The following is a 24,644-nucleotide window of genomic DNA, read 5'->3' on the forward strand; positions in this document are numbered from 1 at the left end:
TTTTATTCCCTGCTATAAATTGAACTTGAAGACCCTTCGTACCTTCTGGATACTTCTGTGTATATCTGTTCCCTCCTCTGTGTTTGCTTTTTGTGTTGCTTGTCAGGCACATCACAATATTTGAAACAGCTGAAGTTTCCTGTGGACAAAGCAGCTCACAGTTTTCAGTTTCCAATTAATTTCTCCTACAATTGAAAAATAAATTACATAGTAAGGAGTAACGTCAATGAAAGTGAAAATATGTTGGGTCAGAGGAGGTACAGAGAAACCTGAGAGCAGGAGAGGCTGAGTCTGGTGATTTATATTGTATATTTGGTATAGTCTCAACAATATATTAAAGAGGGAATTGAATTTGTTCTCCTTTTACATCTTTTCAGAAAAAAGAACTGACAGCAATGGCAGAGTGTATTTTGTCAATCACAACACACGAATCACTCAGTGGGAAGACCCCAGGAGTCAGGGGTAAGAAAAAGTTGAAGCTGCATGTATGATAAAAATGTAAATTAAATTAAAATGTAGCCAAGTAAGTGAGAGTAGAGTGAGCCAAGAATTGCTGCCCACAGGTGAGGCATGGGTTGTGCTATGCAAACATCAGAGAGCATAATAAAAAGTTGAGATATTGGCCAAAATGGAAACTGTCACAATATTACTGTATCATCCTACAACTACCAGGAAAGCCTTGGTCAACAGTAAGCAATGAACTCATTCCCCAGTAGAAAAGCTTCTGCTTTTCACAAGTAATCAATTACATTTGTCTAAACATTTGTGTCATTAGAGGAAGAAAAGATTTCCTTTGTATGATGATGGGATGGTGCAGAGTCTAGAGTAAGACTTTGGTTGTTTCCCACACAGTCACAGAATCACAGAATGGTTTGGGTTGGAAGGGACTTTAAAGCCCATCTCATTCCACCCTCCTGCCATGGGCAGGGACACTTTCCACCATCTCAGGGTGCTCCAAGCCCCATCCAACCTGGCCTTGGACACATCTGGGGATGGATAGGAGACAGAAAGAAGATGACCCAAAAAACTGTAGCACCTTTCCTCACATCTCTTTAAAAAAGGAGAAATAAAGGAGACAGAGAACTTGAGGCACTACTAGAAGCACAAGAGTTTTGTTTATTTTGAGCTCTGTCACTGCAAAGTCTTTGAGGTAAGGAATGGAGGCAGGAAGTTGAGGGTGAAGGGTGTTCAATCCCAACTGCTGTTTGAGCTGAAAATGTCTGTTTGGTGAAGCAGCTTCACCTGTCCTCCATGAAGGAGGGGAAAGGGGACAGCCAAGGCTGTGTGAGTAGGGTCACAGCTGTAGCCACTCACCTCTGCAGCTGCGGAGAGAAATTACTCTTGGAGCAGCCCAGCAACAGAATGTTTGGGCTGCACAGTCAGGACATGGTATTTATGGAGGGAAGCCACTGGGGAGCACTTCACAGTGATACCACTCAGATCTTCCAGATATATTGAGATCTAGTTTTGTATACAGCAAAACCGAGTTGGAAAAAATTGGCAAAAAATTTTACATGATCAGGATTGGCATTTTCTTTTATTTTTGTCATTCTGAAACATTTTTGGCTGCTGTGATTATTCATGAGGTACCAAAAACTGCTTATTAAAATTATATCAGTTTTTGAGTAAAAACCTCATAGTTAGAAGATAAAATTCTGTTGTTTGTGAAGGAAACAATAAACCTTACTTACACTTTTCCCTTCAGGCTTTTTCTTGCCTTTATTTAAGATATTGCAAGCAAATGAGATAATGCTTTTGATCTAATTGAGAGTTGACTGCAAATTTTGGCGAGGGAGGGAAGCTAAAATAAAACCAAAGAGAAACTTTCTCAATCTGTAGACTTTCTAGATTTTCCAAGATGTTTACTGTCTCAGGTATTACACCATTGACATAATGGATTCAGTTGATCAGTTACCATGTATTTTCTTGTATCCATAGTCAGTTAAATGAGAAGCCCTTGCCAGAGGGCTGGGAAATGCGATTTACTGTGGATGGAATTCCCTATTTTGTGGATCACAATAGAAGAACCACTACATACATAGATCCCCGCACGGGCAAGTCTGCTCTGTAAGTGTTCTTAACATTTTACTAAGGTTTCAAAAGTCGAGTTTAGCACACATAATTTATAAAATATTTTTAAATATTTATTTTTTGCTTCTTACTACATTATTAGGCAGGAAGGTTTACATGGAGCAGTGCTTCTTAATTACCTGGGATTTTTTATTCACTGAAAGTCCCTGAAGAAGCCAGAGTTCTAAACACTGCAGAATCCTTCTTGCCATGTAATATATAAGATTTGAGAGTAGTGGAGGAGCTGCATCTGTCTTGTTGATGACCAAATCCCTTCCTTCTCTCTTTAAAAAAGACCCAACCTTTTTCTGATATTTTTTTTAGGAGCCAGAATGAAGTTGAAACCAGAATTTACCTCCTAAATTAATTGAATGTCGTCCCTTCTTTATTGTTAGAATCATTTTTTACAGTTTAATGTTCAGGTAGTTTTTTAAATGTACTGTTAAGCATTCCACAGTTTACAAAGGAAGATTTTTCTTTTTAGTTTAAAAACAAGAAATTACACCCCAAAATCAAAAAATGTGACTAGATAGCCAGCTATACCATACAGCTGTATAACTAATACATCTGTAGGCTTTTACTTCAGTTACAAAAACACTTGGAAATTCATTATTTTCGTCCTTTTGTTTGCAGAGACAATGGACCCCAGATAGCCTATGTGCGTGATTTCAAGGCCAAGGTCCATTATTTCAGATTCTGGTGTCAGGTATGGATTCTTTTTTTTGCAATATTTGCTTGCATTTTTGGTTTTGCTTACACTCTTTTAATGCCTTCTTCAGTGCCTTTCAGTAAAGGGAATCAAACTACTCTAAGGTTAAAGGCGAGTTAAATTAGGAGGGAGTAAATGCAGCAAATGTATAATCTCATGTAAGCTTTAAAGTGATGTAACTTTTGGCTTTAAAATATTGTAGAATAAGGGAAAACATTAATTTCCCTACTTTTTTAAAGTGGTGGGTTTCTGAATAGTGTTGTCTTGCTGTTGTTAATACAGGAATATATGGAGGCACAGTTTAGAGTTAATACAACATCTGCTTTCTATGTGAATACCCACTTCTGGCAGAAAATGCAGGGCATTTGCAACACAACAGACATATCTAAGCACTGAGGAATATGCTGTGGTGTACATAGGGTGCTCTAACATAATATCAAATTCCAGCATGACCGTCTTGGTCCTCTAAGCTCCTTATATCAAGAGATGAAGTAACTTGATGTTTGGGAAAAAAGTTTTTGGTTTAAATGTTCCAGTTTTCAAGAGTCAATTACCCTTTGAAAATAGTGGAGAGACGAGCCTCGTTTTTCACTTGGAACTTTGTGCAGTATAATAGCCTGAATATTCTAGTTTTTTATTAAATTAATAGGATCACAGAATGGTTTAAGTTGTAAAGGACCTTAAAGATCATCTCATTCCAACCTCCTGCCATGGGCAGGGACACCTTCCACTAGCCCAGGTTGCTCCAAGCCCTGTCCAGCCTGGCCTTGGACACTACCAGGGATCCAGGGGCAGCCACAGCTGCTCTGGGCACCTGTGCCAGGGCCTGCCCACCCTCACAGGTGCTGGGAATTCCTTCCCAATATCCAGTATCCCTGCTAACCCTGCCTCTGGCAGTGGGAAGCCATTCCCTGTGTCCTGTCCAGGCCTTTGTCAATAGTCTCTCTCCATTTTTCTTGTTGGTCCCTTCCAGGTACTGGAAGGTCACAATTAGGTCACCCTGAAGTTTCTCCAGGTGGAACAATCCAAATTGTTTCAGCCTTTTCTTAAGGAGAGGTTCTTCATGTGCCTCATCAATTCTGGGGTAGAAAGGCTTCCTCAGCTGGGACATGTTATTGATCTTCATGTTTTCCAGTATCTTGTAGGAGTGCAGTATTTAACCTGCTCTGAGCAGCATCTGGAGGTGTTCTTGTCACTGTAGATAGCAGTATTGGAACCAATTTATTCTTGGATTAAATTACAATTCAGATACCTTGATTGCTGGATTTGTTTTATATTGATTGGTGAAATTCAACTGTACTTTTTAATATATACAACAAATAGCAGTCCAAACTGAGTAGTGGAAACTTTAAGTGATTGTACCCTTCACATCTAAAAAATTTCCTTTCAGCAACTTGCAATGCCACAGCACATAAAGATCACAGTGAGCAGGAAAACATTGTTTGAGGACTCATTTCAGCAGGTATTGTGTTAAAACATGGGAGTAATGGGTATGAAAAGTAGTGTTACTACATTTATTCTCACATGTCATTTTTGAACCTTTGATGTCTTGCTAATATTACTTTAAGTTAGACTAACAAAAAAATATTTATTTAATAGTTAGGCTGCATTCACACTTACCAGATCATGCTAATATATGTCATTCTGGCACTGATTTATCTGACAAAGGTGGGTTTGGGTTTTTTTTTTCCCTCAGAATGATTTAAAATCTGAGTTGATTTTGAGGAGACTGCTGGGACAGAGCAGCACCCCATTCTCAGGATGTTTTTGTGTTGTGCTTATGTTTATGCATTTTTCCTCACAATGTGTTGTACTAGCATGGTCTACATACAAAAAATATATTAAGTTGATCTTAGTCTGGTTGTCTTGAAATGAGTAATTTATTTTTTTTTTAAACAAAAATTATTAATTCTATTTGCATTATTAGGAGTGAAATTCTTACTAATCTCTGTAGACCCAAGGTTAAAATATTAAGGTTTTGTTAAAGTCTGTAGACCCTGATTAAAATTTTTCCAAATTATTAAGTGCTTGCTAGAAAATAGTAATAATTCTAACCGGTGCTTATAGCTGTTTTCTTAAAAATAATTGATTGTTTTTCTTTCACTAAGATAATGAGCTTCAGCCCTCAGGATCTCCGGAGACGTTTATGGGTTATTTTCCCTGGTGAAGAAGGTTTAGATTATGGAGGTGTGGCAAGGTAAACTACACTGAAATGGCAGATAACAACTTGTTCTGATAGTGGGGATGTGAAGCTTCCCCAGAGTACTTAACTGCAGTGCTTTCACAATAGGAGTGAAGTTTATTCCTTAGCTTGGAACATCTGAGGAAGGCAGTTCTGTAAGATGTTTGCATGTCTTAAAACTATGTAAAATGATTTTCAGTTTGCATTAGGAGTTACTTAAATCATCTCCATGATTAAAGAGATGCAGTTTACTGAACTAAAGTGACCCTTTGACCCAACTGTTAATGTCAAAGTAGAGTTTATTGAAAAAGTGAACAGAAATCTACATTTAAATACAAAGTCTTGATTGGAATGTACATGAGAAGTGCATATGTTAATTGGCATTCCCCAGCCCTGGATGTTTAGATCAGGGGTACACTTGTAATGTGCTCATTTAGATAAGAGTGGGTTTTATCCAAGCCACTGACAGTTGTGTATCATTGCAACTTTGCATTTTAATTTGTAATTTGCTGTAGTTTCCCTTTGGTGTCAGTGTAGGTCAGCTGCTCTCTGGGAAAGGAGGCCCAACAAGGGCCTGAGTCAACATGAGTTTTTGAAATGTGTTTTTGTTTGTGTGATTTCAGGGAGTGGTTCTTTCTGTTGTCACACGAAGTTTTGAACCCCATGTATTGCCTGTTTGAATATGCAGGGAAAGATAACTACTGCTTACAGATAAACCCAGCCTCTTACATCAACCCAGACCACCTGAAATACTTCAGATTCATCGGGAGGTTCATTGCCATGGTAAGTCCTTAAGCAGGAAGCAGGTCTGTCTTGTAATTTTCCTATAAGTAAATACTGTGCCATCAGATGGATAATGATAAAAATCCATTTTTGAGCTGACAGTATCAGGTGTTTTGGCTACAACTCTTGTTGGTATAAGCTACTTCAGCATATTGGCAGTGATGGTACTCAGGTTGGTTTAATTCTTTGGCTGATTTCATGGGCACAGAGAACAGAATGTTGTCATATTAAGTACTGAAGCATCCTTTGCATTATTTTGTCTGTTTTTGTGTTCCTCAGGCTTTGTTCCATGGGAAGTTCATTGACACTGGTTTCTCTCTGCCATTCTATAAACGTATCCTAAACAAGGCAGTAGGACTCAAGGATTTAGAATCTGTTGACCCAGAGTTTTACAACTCTCTCATCTGGGTAAAGTGAGTTTGACTTTTTGTTCTTGAAATAGCAATACAATGTTTTTGGTTTTCACTTCTGCCAGGAAGTAGGTGTAAATCTATTACTAACAACCCCACAGAAGAACATGATCTGACATTGCAGAGCAGTATGGAATTTTTACTGTGAGTTTAGATACACAAAGAATGATTTCTTCATGCAGAGCCTTTCTGGTTCATTGACTATTCCGTGCAGCATCTTGTGTTGTGTTTTTATTGGCTGTTACTAATTCCAGGTAGACATACAGCTCTGGCAGTGTTGAATGTGGTTACAAATAAAATGGCTTGAGTAAATTTGACTGAGACTTTTCAGATAACTGATTAAAAGAAATCATTTAATGTTTCTCTAGTACTGGTTTAGTTAGAAAACAAAATGTTTAGTGCTACAAGAAGATGAAGTTAACAAATGTAGTTTATTATTTACTACCACACAATTCTTCTGTTGCAAGTCACACTTGCAACTTGACCTCAAGGTTGGTATTGAAGATTTAATGCTTTAAAGAAGTTCTAGCTGTGCTGGTATTTTTGCCCCAAGCTTAATGATTCCAGACCATTCCTACCTGCAGCCTTCCATGTCTGCATGGTCAGGCACCTCTCTGTCCCTGTTCTTGTGGAGTCCTTCTCTTGCACTCTTTTGCAAATTCCTCTCCAGAGACTAGCAAGTAAAAAGGATGTGGAGTTTCTACACCACAGTTCTTTTGGAATTATGTGTTACAGATATTTTAAGAAATAATTTTTAAAACCCCTTTGATCTAAAGCATTGTAATTTTGTACTGATTTTTGTCATAGGAGGATGTCCCATGTTTCAATCTGTGATTGATATGCACCATTTGTTTCAGTAACACAGATTTTTTTTTCTTTCAGTTAAAAATGTTAACAAATATATTAGAAGAAAAAGACAAACTGAGTAATTTTTTTTCTTCAGCTATAATAAAAACAATTTTGCAGAAAAGTTAGTTCTTTCCTGTGACTAAACATTCCACTTAAAAATCACATGAAGAATAGTTTTAAACATGGTTTGAAAACTTCATAGAAGGTGTGAGAATAGATAGGGTTTTGAAATGCAAAAATAATATAAAAGCCAAGATTTTCATCTGTAGTGGTGATTCTTGGAAGGTTCATATTAAATACTGAGGAGCAGAGAAAGCAGCATGAGATGTTTAAGAACTGAGATGGGAATTTTGTTGGGTTTTCAGAGTAGTATGTTCTGTACTCCATGGATGTGCTGATAATGTGCCTTCATTTTAATTCAAAGCAATTTCTGTAGTGATAGGAATCTAGGCTGGAGTGCAGAAGAGGCTTTGCCTCTTTGAAAAATCACTTAAGGATGTGAAAATTGGAGAAAAGGCTTCAGACCTCCAAGGGCTGCGGAGTCCTCTCAGTCCAGACCCAAACTTCAGTGTAGCTGGCGCTGCTTTTCTGTAGTGCTGCTGAGGTACCCCTGAGGAAAGCACTGCACATTTACAGCGGAGAAGAGCCATGGCTGTCAGGACAGGCATAATTTTGTTCCTCACAAAAAAGCAAATTTTATAACTTTGCAGGAAGCATTCCTTGGCACTTGTATCAGGGGGCTGTTTTTGTCATTCTCACCAGTTTGAGGATTTCAGAGATTGGCTGAGTTTGGAAGGAGACTTTTAGAGGTCACCTGCCAAATCTCGGTGCCCAAACTGAGCTAGAACATGTAGCTTTCATTTTAAAAGGGATGGATAATGAAATAAAATCAGCCTTTCATCTGAAGCCTTCCCTCCTCACCCAAGGTTTCATGCAGTACTGTATATTTTGGAAAGATGAAGTTCAGAAGTGCAGTTGCATCATGGGGCTCAATAAACCACAGCTATGTTTTCAAGACTGGCATTGCTGTGTTATGAGTCAGAATAAATATCTGGATTTTGCACTTGATTTTGGAGGAAAACCATCATCAAAAACTCTGTATATATAGGCAGTTCTTCACTTTCCAAAAGCATAAATCAACATAAAAACTCCAGGACTTCTGCCAAAGCCATAATTACTGTGTAAAGAACATTTCCTTATCTTGACTATTTAACTCCAAACCTTCTACCTTTAGGTTCTTCATACTCATCTCCTCTGCTGTGTGCAAGTTCTCAACACAGTTATTTAACACGGTATTTTTTTCTTTCCAGAGAGAATGATATTGAAGAATGTGGCTTGGAAATGTTTTTTTCTGTTGATAAAGAAATACTAGGTGAAATCAAAAGCCATGATTTGAAGCCAAATGGTAGCAACATTCTGGTCACAGAAGAAAATAAAGAAGACTACATCAGGTAAGAATAAGTGAAGACTTTAAAATTCTCTGTCATTTTCTTTCTTTGAGTTCTAGCAACAAAAGACTGTCTGTGTCATCTAAAGCATTGCTGAGAAACTGCTGATGCTGGCAACAAGTGGCAAGTGTTTGGATCCCATATTTGAAAGAGGAATATTGATAGAAATAAGTTTCTAAAATCCGCTTTTCCTAATGATCATGGTTAGAAGAAAGTCCACTTTTTTCCTAGTTATCTCAGTTTAGCAGAATACCATGACAAGAATTGTGGCTGTCATATATTTAATGAAATGTTACATCTGTTTATTACTGTAATTATATTGCTTTATAGCCTGCTGACCTTCTAGCCAGCCATTTCTGGTTCATGTGGGGTTTTGAGGGGTTGTTTTTTGTTGGGGCTTTTTTGAGAACATTTTTGGATGTTTTTGTGAAGATTCTTATTTTTCAAAGATACTTGGAATTGCTATTAGTTTTATCTGGACTGGTCTTGTAGTTGTAACAGTGTTTTGAATGATGTCATAGGTTGTATTGTCATAAAGTAAGGATCATACTTGCAGCACCAAAATGTTTTAAAGCAATAGATTAAGAGTGAAGGAGCCTAAGAGTGATTAAGGAATAAACATGTGAACAGTGACCTGCTTTGTCCTGAAATATCCCCTCCTTCCTCAGTGTGCAGCCATACAGCAGCTCTGATTTAAGGTGTGAACTTCAACATAAAAGCTTGGAGGATGTGCTTGCAAAAAAGGCTGTCACACATTGCGGGCACAAACTAAACTGAATCACAGAGAATTTTCCTCTTGGTTACAATGTGTTCTGTGAAGGCTTTTCCATGGGCAGGGGAGGGAGTTGGAGTGAGCTCTGTTTTCATGGCCTGAGAAATCTGCAGACATTTCAGTGATTCACAAAAGAGGTGGTGTTTGCACCAGAAACATACTGGCATTTGGCAGGAGGGAGGATCTGCAGGAAATCATTCTTCTCTAGTTCCTAGGAACCCAGGGAGAGCTCGATTTACAGTTTCATTCAGATTCTTTTGTCTTACTCCAAGTCCTGCTTTAAGTCCCCCAAGTTTCTAGGACTGAAATGAGAAATAGCCACCTCTCCTTTAGAATCTAGTGCTCCTGATAGCTTAGGCTTGAATTCAGCATAATATCTGCTTCTCCCTGGGTTCAGGTTCTCCGAGTCTCCTGCCTGCTTTTCACCCTTTTATTAATGGAGAGTGGAGTTTCTGCCACAGAGCAAAGTTTCATGATTAACAGAAACAAATATGGAACTTTCCAAATGGACATAGTCACTGCTTGGTAAGCTGGCAGTCCTGCTGCTTTTCACCAGTACAACTTGACTTGTTTTTTACCTTGTCATGGATAACAACTGCGATTTCTGGGGAGAATATCAGACAAAATCTTCAAACACCTCAGGACTGCTGTGCTCTCATTAATGTAATCAGTGAAGAGATGCTGACTCCTCTTCAAGTCCAGAATACTTCTGTAGCAGAACAGTTGAACACTTAGGGTAATTTAGAGAAAAAATGCAATCATTTGCAAAGAGTAAAGGCTGCTGATAAAATTATATGGTGCTCTATCCCCAGAACTTTCCAGACTTTCCATGTTTTTTTAACTTAGCTTACAGTTCATCTCAAAATAGGTAAAGATGTGGACTTGGGTTAGCATGAACCATTTAAATGATCTTGGTGTGTCTTCTTTTCCAGGCTAGTGGCAGAATGGAGACTGTCCCGAGGTGTTGAGGAGCAGACACAGGCTTTCTTTGAAGGCTTCAATGAAATACTGCCACAACAGTATTTGCAGTATTTTGATGCAAAGGAACTGGAGGTAAAGGATTGCTTGGCTATTGCTGGATCCAGGTCATTACCCATAAAATAAACTCCAGTCAGTACATCTGAAGAGCAGAACTCATTGAGGCTGACAACTGTTTTATAGGGAATATGGGGGAAACTTCATGGAATAGTATTAGATTAATGTGTTTTCCTTAACTTTGCTCTTTGCAGCCAACTTAGATGTTTCTAAATGCCAAGATTCTGTCAGCAGAAATTTCTTACTTAGTGATTCTTTGATTTGCCTGTGTTCAAAGAATGAGTAACTTGACAGACTGAGAGATAAAGCCAGATATGCAGTGGATGGTTGCATATAGATTGGGCCAAGTTCTTGGTTTGGGTTTGATCACTCAAAATTAGACTTTCTGAATAATCTGTTCAGTTTGAAAAGTAAAGCCATCAAAACAAAATATCCCATCCCTAGTGAAGAATTATATGGCTAGGCAAAGATAAACTGGCTTGAATAGAATCCCAGAATGGTTTGGATTGGGATCTTAAATCATCTTGTTCGAACCCCCTTCCATATGCAGAGACACCTTCCACTGTCCCAGGCTGCTCCAAGCCCTGTCCAGCCTGGCCTTGGACACTTCCAGGGATGCAGGGGCAGCCACAGCTGCTCTGGGCACCTGTGCCAGGGCCTCCCCATCCTCACAGGGGAGAATTTATTCCTAAAATTGCAAACAATTACTCCATTTTTCACAACAGAGATGCTCTCTAATTTGTGACCTCTCCAAATACACTTCATGAACCAGTCTTTGAACCACTTCATCATCAGTCGTTGTTTATAGAAGTTTTGGATGAAGTTTAAAATTAAAACCAAGTGCACTGTTTTTGCAGATGCTGCTAAGTGGGGGTCCAGTTGTTCTCTTTTGCTGTGCAAGGTCATAGAAGGAAAGTGGAAATTTGTACTCCTCTGCTTATTTCCCTTTTTCTGCCCCAAAGGTGCTTCTCTGTGGAATGCAAGAAATTGACCTGAATGACTGGCAGAGACACACCATCTACAGGCACTACACCAGGACCAGCAGGCAGATTGTGTGGTTCTGGCAGGTTTGCAGATTTTACTTTATTCTCAGACCAGCAGAAGTTACAGAGCACAGCTCATTGAACAGTGGTCAGAACACTGAGCACACCTGCAGCATGGAAATAGAAACTGTTACTGCTAACCCAGCTGTTCCCAACATTACTGTTCATCTGTGGATGGTGATGATGTAAAAATCTGAAGGTTGAATCTATCCCTAAATGTTTATTTCCATTACTGTTTTTCAGTTTGTGAAAGAAATAGATAATGAGAAGAGGATGAGACTCTTGCAGTTTGTGACTGGAACTTGCAGATTGCCAGTGGGAGGATTTGCTGACCTCATGGGTATGTATTAATAACCCTTCTAATGCAGGAGATACACTTCTAAAAAGAATCTAATTATATATTTATGGCATTTTTAATGAGTTTTAGGTTAAATGCTGTTTTGTAAGCTATGCATATACTTGAGCTATGATGGAAAGAGATGGAAGGAATGTTTACACCTATTTATTGCACTTTAAAATCACTTCAGATTGTTGCATTTCTCCACATGTAGACTTTGATCCAGGCAGAGCTGTAGAGTGAGACAAATGTCCCTTCTCTGTGCAAATAAGTGTAATCCTGTCTTTATTTAAGCCTTGCATGCTTCAGGTGTGTTACAGTGATAGAAAGGTAGCTGGACTATGCCTTGTCTATTGGAATTTGTTACAGGGAGCAATGGACCCCAAAAATTCTGTATCGAAAAAGTTGGAAAGGAAAACTGGTTACCCAGAAGTCATACCTGGTGAGTACATAACAAATCAGAATATTGCTGTTGCTCTGGGTTTGGTGACCACAGTCTGCTGTGACATTTTAGTAAATGGCTAATATGCTGAAATGGTTGAGACTCTGTGAAAGCAAACACAAATTACGCCAGTGAACTATGTTGTTGAATAATAGCTAAACTTGTGAAAAGCTCTTGTGGCATGGAATAGATTCCACTGGGAATTCATGGATTTGTGTAATATATTACTGAACAATTAAAGTCATTACCAGTAGTGTCTAAGAAGGTTGGGACTATCTTTTGTTATCACTGCACTCCTTAGTAAAATAGCCACATTCACACACTTCCAGAGAAAAGGTCAGTTCTCCTCTTTTCTTTGGGTAGGCAAAACCACACAAATTGAAAATTTTGTATCTGAACGATGACTCTAATTAACCACCTAGAGGTTGGTTTTCCTCCAACTAGGAAAAGTTAATGAAAACTGTCTCTGTATCAGCACTTGAATACTAACCTCTGCCCTCAGAAATACATTTATATCAGTAGTCAGCTTTTCTCAGGGTATAAATCCCACTATCAATCTCCACGGCAAAAATTCTAATCACCCATATTCATAATGGATTTTTTGTTCCTATTGAATTCTTCCTCAGTACATAATTTTTTTTTATTTTGCAGTTTCAATCGCTTAGACCTTCCACCATATAAAAATTATGAGCAGTTGAAGGAAAAGCTGTTATTTGCAATTGAAGAAACAGAAGGATTTGGACAAGAGTAGCTAAAATTTGCACCTTGAAGAATGTGAACCCAACACGATGTATGTGCTTCACTTCTTCTGCTTGTTGCACACTTCATTGTAAAGTAGACATGACTTGGATTTATTTAACAGTACTAATGTGTAAATAAATGGATGTTGTCCTGAGGTTATCCACCTTAACTCTGGATTTCTGCTGAGCACTTTCAGAAATCAAATGCGCAATCCAATGTGGCTTCAAGCAACTAATGACCGAAGTAGAGGTTTAATACAGCTTTGGGCTCTGCTTTGTTTTACCATTCATTAATTAGAATGTATCCTTAATGACTGACAGATTTTTAACAATAGTTTTGTCTTTCCTTTTTAGTAGCATTTTTGCTACTGATGCACTGGGAAGTTCATTGGTAGCTGCAATGCTGCAGCAGCATCCTAAGCCTCCTAACAGCAGTGTCAGAGCCAGCCTGGATCCCCCTCTGTGCCGTGAGCAGCTCCAATCCTTAAGCTCCTTTTTCTAACTCAAGTGTGGCCAGACTGTTTTTCCTTGCCTGGAGTCTGCTCACGTGCCAGCTGGACTGAAGCTGCTGTTAAGGGGATGTCAAACTGTGGCACAAATCCAGGGCATAGCTTCGCTTTGGTTTATCCCAGTCCTGCTCCTGTCAGCAAAAGAGACACCTGCCCAAAGTTGTTGGAACACTGCTCTGTGCCCTCTGAAGGGTTCTGAGCTTTTGCTGTGTAACACCTTTTAACTTTGAAATCAATATTAACACTGTGGTACTTCATTTGTTTTGCAAAAGACAAGCCCAGCTGGGATTGCACTGATTCCATTGAGGTTCCTGTTTGCAGGCTGTTTGTCAGCAGTGTTAATGGACATTACCCTCGGTGTTTTTCCTACATGTTGCAGTCACTTTGCTCCGAAGAGTTCGTTTGGCTGTCAGGAAGAAGCACAAAACAACTGGATTGAAAAAATGATCCTACTCATCATTTCTGTGGATGAACTGATGTGTGAGACTGGCTGAGGCCAAGAGGATTAGAAAGTTCAGACACGGATTACAGGTTTTTGGGAAGCTGGAGCATCAGTAAATAGTTCTATAAAGTTTGAAACTAAAGTTTTTGGGGAGGTTTCTAAGCTAATTCACCCTAAGCTGCTTACAGCTAGTAACTTTTGTAGCGAGTTCCTGTTAAATTAACATTTGTTATTTCCTTTTAGAATCTGTTAATTCTTTTCTGGTTTACAATAACATTTTGCATTTTACTGCTCCTTTAGACTGAATGCACTTTTTGGGTCTGGTCAGCCCTTTCCCTTCCCCCGAAGGGAGGAAGTCAGACACCAGTGAAATGAGCTGTAGCCACAGTGAGAGACGTGACACTTGAAATAACATGTAGCACATACTAAAGCAAACCTGCAGCTCAGAGCACTGGGGCAGGAGCTGCATTTAAGACTCTTTCAGATGACAGAGCTGAAACAGGACAGTGGGAAAGTGAAACACTGAACATTCAGTCTGGAAAAGAGTATTTCTTTCCCGCTGTCTTATCCATCTAAACTGCAAGAGGGAAAAACTGATTCAGGCCTAAGAACCAAGACACTACAGGTTTTAGCTGACTTCACAAGTGTGTCAGGGCTCAGTGATAAATGCTTTGGGAAGGCAGGAGGGTGGGACTTGTCAGGCTTAATTGAAGGAAGGCCTGGGGAGAGGTGCTGATGATACAGAAATGCCCCTCATTTAAAGTTTCATTGATGGTGAGAATTCACCTTCAGGTGTAACTGGGAGGAGAACTGCCAACTTCCACAATATTTGGATCTATGACAGTATACAGCTCATGAGAAAAAATAAAAGCCTTATATATATTTTCTGTTTATATTAATTCTTACAGTGAAATGTAGTTATCTAACATATTTACAAGAGAGATTAAATTAAGCAAGATAATGCAAGGTTAAGCTATGAAAAATAGTCTATGTTCTGCATATTGCTTTACAATTCGTGTAGGGAACCTAGAACTATTGTTCATGTATAAATATCACCCAAAAGGCTGTCAGCCCTATATTTTTAAAATAAAGAGTAGTTATAATTGAAATAGCCTTAGCCCTAGTTCTATAGGGTTTGGCTGTTTAATATTTTTATGGTTGAAATGTTTAGTTCAGGAAAAACATACCTGCTTGTATATATTTTTGATGTCCAGGATTCCACTTATTCCATTGTTTCTTTAATTTAAATGGCATGTTTATATGTCTTTTCTGCTGTACCAGGATGGGAGAAAGGGGGCTGGATATTCCAAGCACCAGATATGATCTTAAAATATTGCAAATAAAGAATTCATTGAGGGGGAAAAATAATCAGTGAAACAATCGGATTTGGCCAAATAGAAAAAAATTAAAGCAACTTTACAGCATTACATTGACAATATTTCTGAAGGCACAAGTTTAGATTCCTTAGGCATTTGACTTGTGAATACTAACAAATCTGTTAAATTTTTACAGCATGTTGTGTATAAGGTAAAAGGAATTATACAAGCCACTGGTGCACTTTTCAGTTCTTTCTGGGGATCTGGTGAAGCAATACAGGGATGAGCCCAGAGCAGCTGCTATCCCAGATAACAGGTTTTTGTGGATTGGATTTACAAGTGAGATTTTCAGCAGAGATTAATTAATTTGTCTCCCATTGTTTCAACTGTTTTAGCTACCTGAGCTGCATAAATTCATAGTATGTCACAAATGTACATTCATATGCAAGTGTGAGTTGATCCTAATTACCAAGTATTAAAAGAAATTTTATTTAGAATTTTCCTTCATGAGAATGACATGAGAAAATTAAATACTGAGAATTAACAAAGCCTTATTGTTACAAGTAGCTCAGGAACTGTTCATTTACTAATGACATGCACAGTAAATACATTCTTTATCTGATCTAGTATGGAAGTTTGAGGTTTTTAATCCAGTTGCTTGTCTTTAAAAAAAAACAACCTTTTTTATTATTTTGAGAAAAATAAAAAATTGTTTGGGGGTTAGGGGTTTTTTTTGGGTTTTTTAAAAATTTTATTTTACTACATGCTGCACTGGATTTGTAATCTCAACTCTGTTATATTGGTATCTCCAGCCCCCTTTTTTGTGGTGTCTTTTAATTTTCTCCAAGAATCACTGTTTGTGTATATGTGCTCTAGTGAACTCATGTAGAAACTGGGATCAGCAGCACTGGATTGTAAAATACTGTACTGAAATTCATTGTCGATATTTCCTTGCATTGTAATTTCAAATACTCAGGTAACTGTAACAGTATCTCAGTAAGTCAAATACTTTTATAAAACTACTTAAAGAGCTGGTGGTCTGGTCCTTATTCCTTATGTGTGACAGAATATCCAGGTGGAAATGAATTGTCCAGGGGTTCCTGGGGGTGAGGGTCAGGCTGCCTGGACTTGTCCTTCCACTAGGATTCTTCAGGAACAGTTCTTTCCCAAGACCTCATCCACCCTGGTTGATTGCACTGGCTCTTGAAGAGGAGATTTTGGACACAATTTGTGGATTTTTAGTGCTTGTGGATGCTGCCCTGAGGAGCCATTGAGGGCTGTGAGGCTGCTGAGGCCTGAGGGAGATGGGCTGGAGGGAGGTTCTGCAGGAGCCACAGCTGTAATATCCCATTGCAGCACTGGTGCAGGGATACCAACAATGAGGAATGACACTGCAAGGGGTTTGGAGTGGCAGAATGCCACAAAGGAGGGGGCAAAGCTCCAGTGAGACCAACCAGCCTTGTAGTGTCCCTGATCCTCCCTGAAGGGGGAGGTGGCACTGAGATTCTTCCTGTCATGAGGATCTCTCCTGATGGCCACAAGCTTTGCCAGGTAACTGAGATGGGCTTTGCAGTGAGGTGCCAGTTCCCTCAGTGCTCACAGGGATATCCCATCAGGTCTTAGCATCATACAGTACTGGACTTGATGATCTCAAAGGTCTCTTCTAACCAAAACTAACCTAGTTAATTTTGTGATTCTGTCTCAGGGACTTGATTCTGTCCAGTTTGGTCAAATGGTCCCTGAAGTGGTCATCCTTCCCTGAGGGTGATATTCCCTGCTGCAGACCTTCCCACTGGGTTCTCCCTCTGCTGACTTTCCCAGCTGTTCCCACAGGCTCAGTTAACTCAGTTTTGTCAGGGGCAGCAAATCCCAAGGATGATTTTCTGTGCCAGGCAAATACATGCAATAACAACTGCCTTTTTCTGCAGTGGGGAGGTTGGTGAGGAGTCACTTCCTCCAAACTTTGAATGGAACCATTTAAAAGCATCCTAGTAAGTTGTGTAAACCCAAAACTTGACACTGCTTTGAGCAGCTTTATATGAATACAGCTGCAAGGGTATTTCACATACATCTGAAGTTTATTTTAAAAAGGCAAAAATTAATCACGGTGCAGTATATGATAAAAGTACATCTCAGCTGCACCATTTTTTTTTCTATTTACTTTAATGATGAGGGTGCTAATGTCAGCACCAGCCCTGGGTGGGAGTGTTGAAGGTTTTGTTCATGGCAGGATGGGAATGGTTGTTTAAGCAAACCCATGTTTGCTTGGGTGTCTGATGGCAGCTATGGGCTTATTATTGCCCAAATTATCCACCACATCCTTACTATTGCCCAAATCTTACCATTGCACAGACCAGAAATTAAATCAATCCATGGCAAAATGACTTCTTGTAGCCAAGCTGTAAAACTTGCTGCTGGACTGGTCAGAGAGATTAGAATTTAACTGAATTAGGTTCGCAGAGCTGTAAACAGCCACTAGAAGAGGAAACGGCCATATCTCTTGGGTCCTAAAGAAGGATTTTTTCCTGATCTGTGGCAATGCCTGATCCAATTTCGATTCTCAGCCTGTCAGCCCAGCAGTGCACAAATGACAGGGCTCATTGGAGAAATCTTGTTTTCTCTAAGGAGAATGCAGACTGACAGATTGGAAAGGCCAGTGAGCTTACGTGCTGTGTCAAATCCTGGCTTTCAGAGGGGGGAAAAAAATCTAAAAACACTTTATGAGGACATGTTTTACATTTCACCCAATACCATCTCTCTGTGACCGCTGTGGGAGCTCAGTGTGAGCTCTGTGTCTGTTTGCTGATTCCAGGATTGTGGTCCCAAAAGAAGGATCATTCAAACTGATAGGGAGTAGGTTTAAATTGGATATTGGGAAGAAATTCTTCCCTGTAAGGGTCATGAGGCTCTGGCACAAATCACCCAGAGAACCTTTGGCTATCCCTGAAGTGTCTAAGGCCAGCTTGGATGAGGCTTGGAGCAACCTGGAATGGTAGGTGTCCCTGCCCCTGGCAGGGGGGTGGCATGAGATGGCCTTTAAAGGTCCCAAGCTATTCTGGGACTCTCTTTCACTTCTAGCAGAGCCTGAGGTCAGAGGGAAAGTCCCAAGTGCTGCTGTTGTGTGTGTAGAACAGAGCTGGGGTTATGGGGATGCAGTTCTTGGATGTGTTATTTTGTTTTGCCATCAGACTGTGGGACATCCCCAGTCCTTCCTCCAAGGGAGCAAAGAGCTCTCCCTTTCTCATGGCAGGGGCAGCACCCACCTTCACCCTCGGGACACGGATCCCCGGGGCTGTGGCAGGGAGGTCCCCGGGCTTTAGGGTGCACCATGCCTTGGAGTGGCTCTGCCCCTGTCCCAGGGGCCTCCGGCTTGCGGCTATTTGGCGGAAAAGAACTTCCCACACCGGTTATGATGGAATCACAGAATGGTTTGGGTGGGAAGGGACCTTTAAAGGCCATCTCATTTCACCCCCTGCCATGGGCACCTCCCACTGCCCCAGGTGCCTCCAAGCCCCAATGTCCAACCCGGCCCTGGACACTTCAGGGATCCAGGGGCAGCCACAGCTTCTCTGGGTAACCTGTGCCAGGGCCTCCCCACCCTCACAGGGAAGGATTTCTTCTTAATCTCTAATCTAAACTTCCTCTCTTTCAATGTGAACCAAGCCCAACTTGTCCTGTCATTCCAGGCTCTTGTAAACAGACTCGTCCCATCTTTCCTTAAGTCCCTTTCAGGTACTGGAAGGATGGGGTTTCACGCTGATGTCCCTAAAGCGGGATCAGGGACCACCGCGTCCCCGGGAGCGGCCTCGGGAGCTTGGGGGGATTTGTGCGGGCTCCGAGGGGTGGAGGGTTCGGGGCGGTGTCTCGGAGCGGGCCCGCCCCGCGCTCCAAGCGCTTCCGGAGCAGCGCCGGGGCCGACACGGGGCGGAGGCGGCTCCATCATGGTGGGTGAGGCCGGTCTGGAGTCCGGGTGGGGCCCCTGTGCCGCCCTCGGGGGTCTCTGTACCTCCCCGGGCCTTGGGGGCTCCTGCGGCCGGCGCAGGGCGGGGCGGTCCCGTCCCGGTGCCGGTCCCGACTCCCCTCAGGCACAGGCGCTGCCCCGCGGGCGGGGCCCGGGTAAAGGCGAGACCCCGCTGCGGGGACCGCGGGGGCTGGGAGCGCTCGGTTCGGTTCGTGTTGGGTTTTGTGTCCGGTTCTGTGTCGGGCTCCCGGGCGGGGCCGTGTTTGTGCGGGGCGGGCCCGGCGGTCCCGCCCGTTCCCCCAGCACCGGGCCGGGAGCGCTGCGGGTCCCGGCGCTGCCTCCGCGGGGCTGCCCTGGCTCTGCCCGGCCCTGAGTCACCGCGGGGAGAGGCCGGATCCAGCCCAGCCCCGTGCCGGGGAAACGCTCACTGCGAAACCTGCATTTCCTACGGCTGCCAGGGCACTGCTGTAAAGCTGGAAGCAGTCAGGAAAAAGAGACTGGTTTTGGATGTTTAATAACCGCGGCTGTATTTGTTCTGTTGTGATTTTATTGGAGGCTTCTCCCTGCTCAGACATATGGCTGGCTATGGCGTGTTGATGAAATTGGGGATCAAATGTATATCAAAATTTGTAAAGAAATAAATGCTGACCAGAGTTCCAGAGGGAAACTTGAAATTATCTAATAAGATGTATTTTTTAGGCAAACCTAGCAGTTTAGTTATTCCAGATGAAAACAGGAAGATACAGGCTGCTGTTGTACATATAGCAAAGGATATTTAGCAGCAAAATGGTGTTGAGGGAGTGTTTATTCTCCTTTTCTAGAGTGCATCTCTCCTCCTTCATGTGCTATCTCTTGCAGTTATCCAGCCCTTCATTAAAATGGGGTTTGTGTGTTTCATGAATTAAATATGTGATTTTGTTCTCAGTACTATTTTTTTGGTCTGGTGAGCTGCACTGGCTTGTGGAGGAATTGGAGGAGCAGGACCTTCTCCCATCAGCAGCAGTGAACTGTCAGAGCAGATCACCCACCTGTGAGTTAGATCAGCTGAAGGTGTTAAGAGGAAATTAAGAGCTCGTATCCTTCTTTATGGATGCTGCTTTGCATCTGAAAAGGTTTGTTAAGGTCCTGTGAAGGAAAGTATTTAATCAGGACTTAAATAGTACTAGTAGGAAGGCAGGAAATCAGATCTTAATTTCTTAATAGATTTAACATTTTTCCACTATATTTTCCCAGCATTTATACACCCTTTCATTTGTTCTTTGTTTAATTTCCTTTGTCTTCCATTTGAGAACAGTCCAGCACTCAGAAATAATCAAGAGTTCTGTTGAAAATACTTGAATTTTTCTGTGCTGGATCACACAGAAAAACTTCTGCTTCGTAAAGACCAGCCTGAGGGCTCCCATCTCTTAGGAGCCACGGGCTGTGTTACCAACAGCACCCTGAGCAAAGTGCTGGTGCTGCTGGGGCTGAGCTGGTGTTTGTTTTGTTGTGTTGGTTGTTGGATGAGGTCTCTTGCCAGGGAACAGGGTGTGTGAGATCTTTGTGCCCATTTGCTGTGGAGGAGGTGGAGAGGGCTGTTCGGGGTGCCCAGGGAACACAGCCTTGGCCAAATGCCCCTTGTAGGTCTCACCTGGTTCAGGTGATTCTGGTCTCCCTTCCTAAACCATTTCTGAGGGACTCTGCCTTGCAAGATCTGAAAGATGCTACTCGTTTCTGTTTTCTTTAATGGGAATAAAAAATGCTAAATACTCATCCAGCTGTGGAAATCAGCTCAGGTGTGAGGGTTTCTCACCCTACTACAGATGCCATAGTTATATTTAGATGGGTGTCTTGTAACAGGAATGTTGTGCAGAAGGTACTGAAACCTCTTTTGATGGTTTCTATAGATCAGATAAAGGACTGTTGCCTTGGCCTGCGTTGACATTTTTCCTTTTTTAAGTTGTAAATTATTGGCAGTGGTTACAGCCTTGCAGCCATCCCAGCACAAATCAGAATTACAAACAAAGAGTGTTCATTCATTGTTTTTTCTCTCACTTCTCTTATTTGTAATTGCTTTTGGCATTCATTTGCTAAAAGGGAAGGTCATCTTGCACCCACAATGTATTCTTTTTCCTACTTTTTTCATAAAATTCCATGTCCATTTTCAAAGATGATTTTTGTTTGACACCTAAATTGTAGCAGTCTGCCTGCAGCTTCCAGCTGCAAGCCTTCAGCAGGAGGCTTGGGGAGGAGGAGAGAGGGGAGTTCCAGGATGATAATCACAAATGAGTGAAGAAGGCAGATGGAACTAACTGGAAAGGTCATGCAGAAAAGGTGGCACCAAAGTACAGACACTTGGCTGTATAATCCAGTGTAGGCAGTGGCTTTTTAATCATCCTTGTGCAGCTTTGTGTTCAGCCATGTTATCCTAAAGCTTTGGTGGGATGCAAGAAGCAGCTGTAACCCTGTAACCCTGCATTGATTTGTGCTTTGTCTTGCAGGCTGAGGTGGAGGAAACACTGAAGCGAATCCAGAGCCAGAAGGGAGTGCAGGGAATCATCGTGGTTAATTCAGAAGGTGCCGTGTCAGCCTCACTTTTCTGACCTATCACTCACTCCAGCCACCCCCTTTGAGGGCTGCTGCTTGTACCACTTGCACTTAGCTTAGAGTCTGGCTTTGGGAGAGGTTTTCCTGCAGCCCAAGGAGACAGACAGTAGTCAGGCTGCAAAAGAAAATTGGTTTCCAATTTCTGGAAGCTCACATTATTATTTTAGGAAATACATTAAGATAATTTGCAAAAGCATTGTAATATTTGAGTTATGGTAGTGTTTGAAACTGAGTCTGTAAAAACTTTCATCAGTAACACTGAGGCTCTCACAAGATGGAAATCTTGCTGCTGGGCCTATCCAAAACCCTGCTGGCCTGGCAGGCTCCAGTTCTTTAGCGCTGTCTGGTGCTTGTGGAACTCATCAGCAAGTAGTCCCTTTGTGGAGTCTCTGATGAGTTCAACAGACCAACTTCTTCAGAGCATTCTCAATACACTGTGAGCAGCCCAAAAATTGAATTTTTCCTAGAAGTAATCCTTAGAAAAGATGACAGCAGCTACATGTGAATATACTGAAGATCACATCATGAACCTTGGCTCCTGCTCACTGGTTTTCTATGATAGTTGAGTGGTTTGTGCTCTCTGTGCTGCAGCTGCAGTTACTGGAACAGACACCTGGTTCTGCCCAGCAGAATTTGGTACTTGGCTGCTCTGTTCTGACCCTGGAGCTGGGGTTTGACTGGGTTTTGGAAAGAAAACACATCTAATGGGTGGCTGAAGTGTAAGGGAGCTCTGTAAAGCTCTGGCTGAACAGTGTGCCTGCCCTCCAGGCTGGTTATCACTGAACCAGGACTGCACTCTCAGGACTGCACCTCCTCTTAGGGCTGAATGTTGGAGCTGTGTGATGCAGCAGCTGATGTCCTCCATAATCACTGATCCCAGCCTCGTGTAGCTCAATATCATTTAACTGGTGTAGGGGATCCTTTCTGTAGTAAAAAAAGTGTCCCTGTCAGGAGAAAAAACTGCCAACATTGGTATTTCTTCTCTCCTTTACAGATTATTATTTTTGTTTAATTTATTTCTATTTTTAACTCTGAAAATGAAAAAGTAAAGTACTGGTGCTACTAGAGGTAAACAGTTCTCACCTACACCTGCGGTCCCACATCTCAGCTTTTTCCTATTTTGTTTTTCTTCATGTTTTCCTCTTGCCTTCAAAGAGAACAGCCCTGACCCTCTGGTGCAGTGGCAACCGAGGTTGGACCCGCTGGTGCCCAGTGCAGGGTTGGTGCTGGAGGTTTGTCCCTGAGCCTTGCTGTCCCTGTCCTGCAGGTATTCCCATCAAGAGCACCATAGACAACGCCACCACCATTCAGTACGCCGGCCTCATGCACAGCTTCATCATGAAGGCCAGGAGCACCGTGCGGGACATCGACCCCCAGAACGACCTCACCTTCCTGCGCATCCGCTCCAAGAAAAACGAAATCATGGTTGCTCCAGGTAGGAGAGAGCAGGGTGAGAGCAGCACTCTGGGAATCCAGCTGGATTGTTCTCACTTGAGACTGACACAGTCAGCCTGGAAGGAGTCTGCCTGCTGCTTGTATTCACATTGGATAATCCCTTCTCTCCAAGAAGCTGCTCTACTTTCTGGAGAGTTGAAAGCTTTATCATTGACCTAAGTTTCCTTTGTCATGTTTGAATGTGGCAAATCCCTTCCCTCATTTTGTGTAGATCAAAGTAGAAAGTATTAGATAATGCTTGAGAGGGTGCTGCACCCTCTCATGCTTTGTTTTTCAGTATAAAACCCTAGCATTTGGAAAGAAATACATTCTGGGAGCAATTTCCATGCAGAACTGTGGACTGAGGGATAAAACCAGACAGTCCTGACTTTCCAGTTCTGGGAAAAGTATTAGAGCACACTGTAGCTATTAATGTATGTAGCTGGAATCATGAGTGATGGTATACAGCAGCAGCAACCTTCTTTTCAGGAAACATCCTCAGTATTTTGTTGAATTCCAAACTGGGAAGCAGTGGGATGAGTGCAGGTCGCTCATGTGGCAGGAATTCAGCCTTGTCCCTGTGTGCTTCCTGCTGGGATGGGGCTGGTGGAGAGGCCAAGCAGTGGATGGCAGTTCCCCATGGCAGGCTTGGGTCAGGGCAGATCTTAACACAGGCTCTGGTTCGTGCTGAGGCAGCCTCAGATTTCCACAGGAAGCATGGGAAGAGGAATAAGCATTGCTCCAGCAAAACCAGCTGCAGCCCCAGCGTGCCTGTGAGAGAAGGGCAGTGGCCACCATGCACCAGTGTGGCACATGCCTGTTACTGAGTTTCCTGGCACTAACTGGGTTAAATTCAGCTGCTTTGGGAATGTGCAGTTTCTAAAGCTGAGAGTTTTTCTCAGTAAAACCCATAAAATAAATGACCTAACACTTGGAGCCTGTTTTGCTCATTGAGAATGAATGTCAGGGCTCTGCAGTTCCCACAGCACATCAGAGAGATGTGAAAAATGTTGGAATTTACTGTTTCTGTGAACAAATACCAGCAGTGAAAGAATAATTTCTTTTTTTTTTTCCTCTCCAGATAAAGACTATTTCCTGATTGTCATCCAGAATCCAACTGAATGATTACACTCGGTCTGTTTTTTTCCCTTTGCCTGTTTTATTTTCCCTGGTTTATTTTTTATTTAATGGTAAAAGAGCATTAGTGTTAGCTGTGCTGTGACTCTTCAGTAAGGTTTGTGAGAATTAAAGCAGGTGGTTTTGTTGTCTACAAACAGAAAAAATGTCGCTTTTTGTATCACAAGTCGTTTTGAGTGAGAGCTGGTGAGTTGGAATTGGGCAGTAAAAAATGCAACAGATTCTTTTAATAGCTAAGATAATATAATAAAATTCTAATAATAACCAAAAAAACCTATTCTTTGTATGCTTCTGTGCTTCTTTCACCACTGAGTTCTGCTTTTACACTCTTAGTTTTGAGTGGCTGTAAATATGACTGCCTGTCCTCTAGTTCTGTCTTGCTCTCTTGGTTTTACTTCAAAAAGTCTGACCATAAGAAATTAAAAAGTGTCACCAGTAA

General features: G+C 41.7%; 2 protein-coding genes across 2 annotated transcripts in view; both read left to right on the forward strand.

Annotated features, from left to right (window-relative positions):
* The window catches only part of ITCH (itchy E3 ubiquitin protein ligase), a 58,041-nt gene extending 41,921 nt beyond the window's left edge, over positions 1–16,120 (forward strand). Inside the window, exons 12-25 of the mRNA XM_066561456.1 lie at positions 378–462; positions 1,939–2,067; positions 2,704–2,776; positions 4,170–4,241; positions 4,888–4,976; positions 5,585–5,744; positions 6,024–6,157; positions 8,314–8,454; positions 10,156–10,276; positions 11,221–11,325; positions 11,545–11,641; positions 12,008–12,080; positions 12,732–12,870; positions 13,651–16,120. Coding sequence (XP_066417553.1) covers positions 378–462; positions 1,939–2,067; positions 2,704–2,776; positions 4,170–4,241; positions 4,888–4,976; positions 5,585–5,744; positions 6,024–6,157; positions 8,314–8,454; positions 10,156–10,276; positions 11,221–11,325; positions 11,545–11,641; positions 12,008–12,080; positions 12,732–12,831 — 1,379 coding nt within the window. The 3' untranslated portion in view covers positions 12,832–12,870; positions 13,651–16,120. The remainder of the gene's footprint in view (positions 1–377; positions 463–1,938; positions 2,068–2,703; positions 2,777–4,169; positions 4,242–4,887; positions 4,977–5,584; positions 5,745–6,023; positions 6,158–8,313; positions 8,455–10,155; positions 10,277–11,220; positions 11,326–11,544; positions 11,642–12,007; positions 12,081–12,731; positions 12,871–13,650) is intronic.
* Positions 16,121–18,846: 2,726 nt separating this feature from the next.
* On the forward strand, positions 18,847–24,644 carry DYNLRB1 (dynein light chain roadblock-type 1). The gene is given in 5 exon segments (XM_066561596.1): positions 18,847–18,888; positions 18,891–19,031; positions 21,529–21,604; positions 22,902–23,069; positions 24,150–24,644. Coding segments are annotated over 5 exon segments (471 nt in total). The 3' UTR covers positions 24,194–24,644.

Source organism: Molothrus aeneus, chromosome 17, assembly GCF_037042795.1.
Source record: "Molothrus aeneus isolate 106 chromosome 17, BPBGC_Maene_1.0, whole genome shotgun sequence".
In the NCBI taxonomy this organism is placed as follows: Eukaryota; Metazoa; Chordata; class Aves; order Passeriformes; family Icteridae; genus Molothrus; species Molothrus aeneus.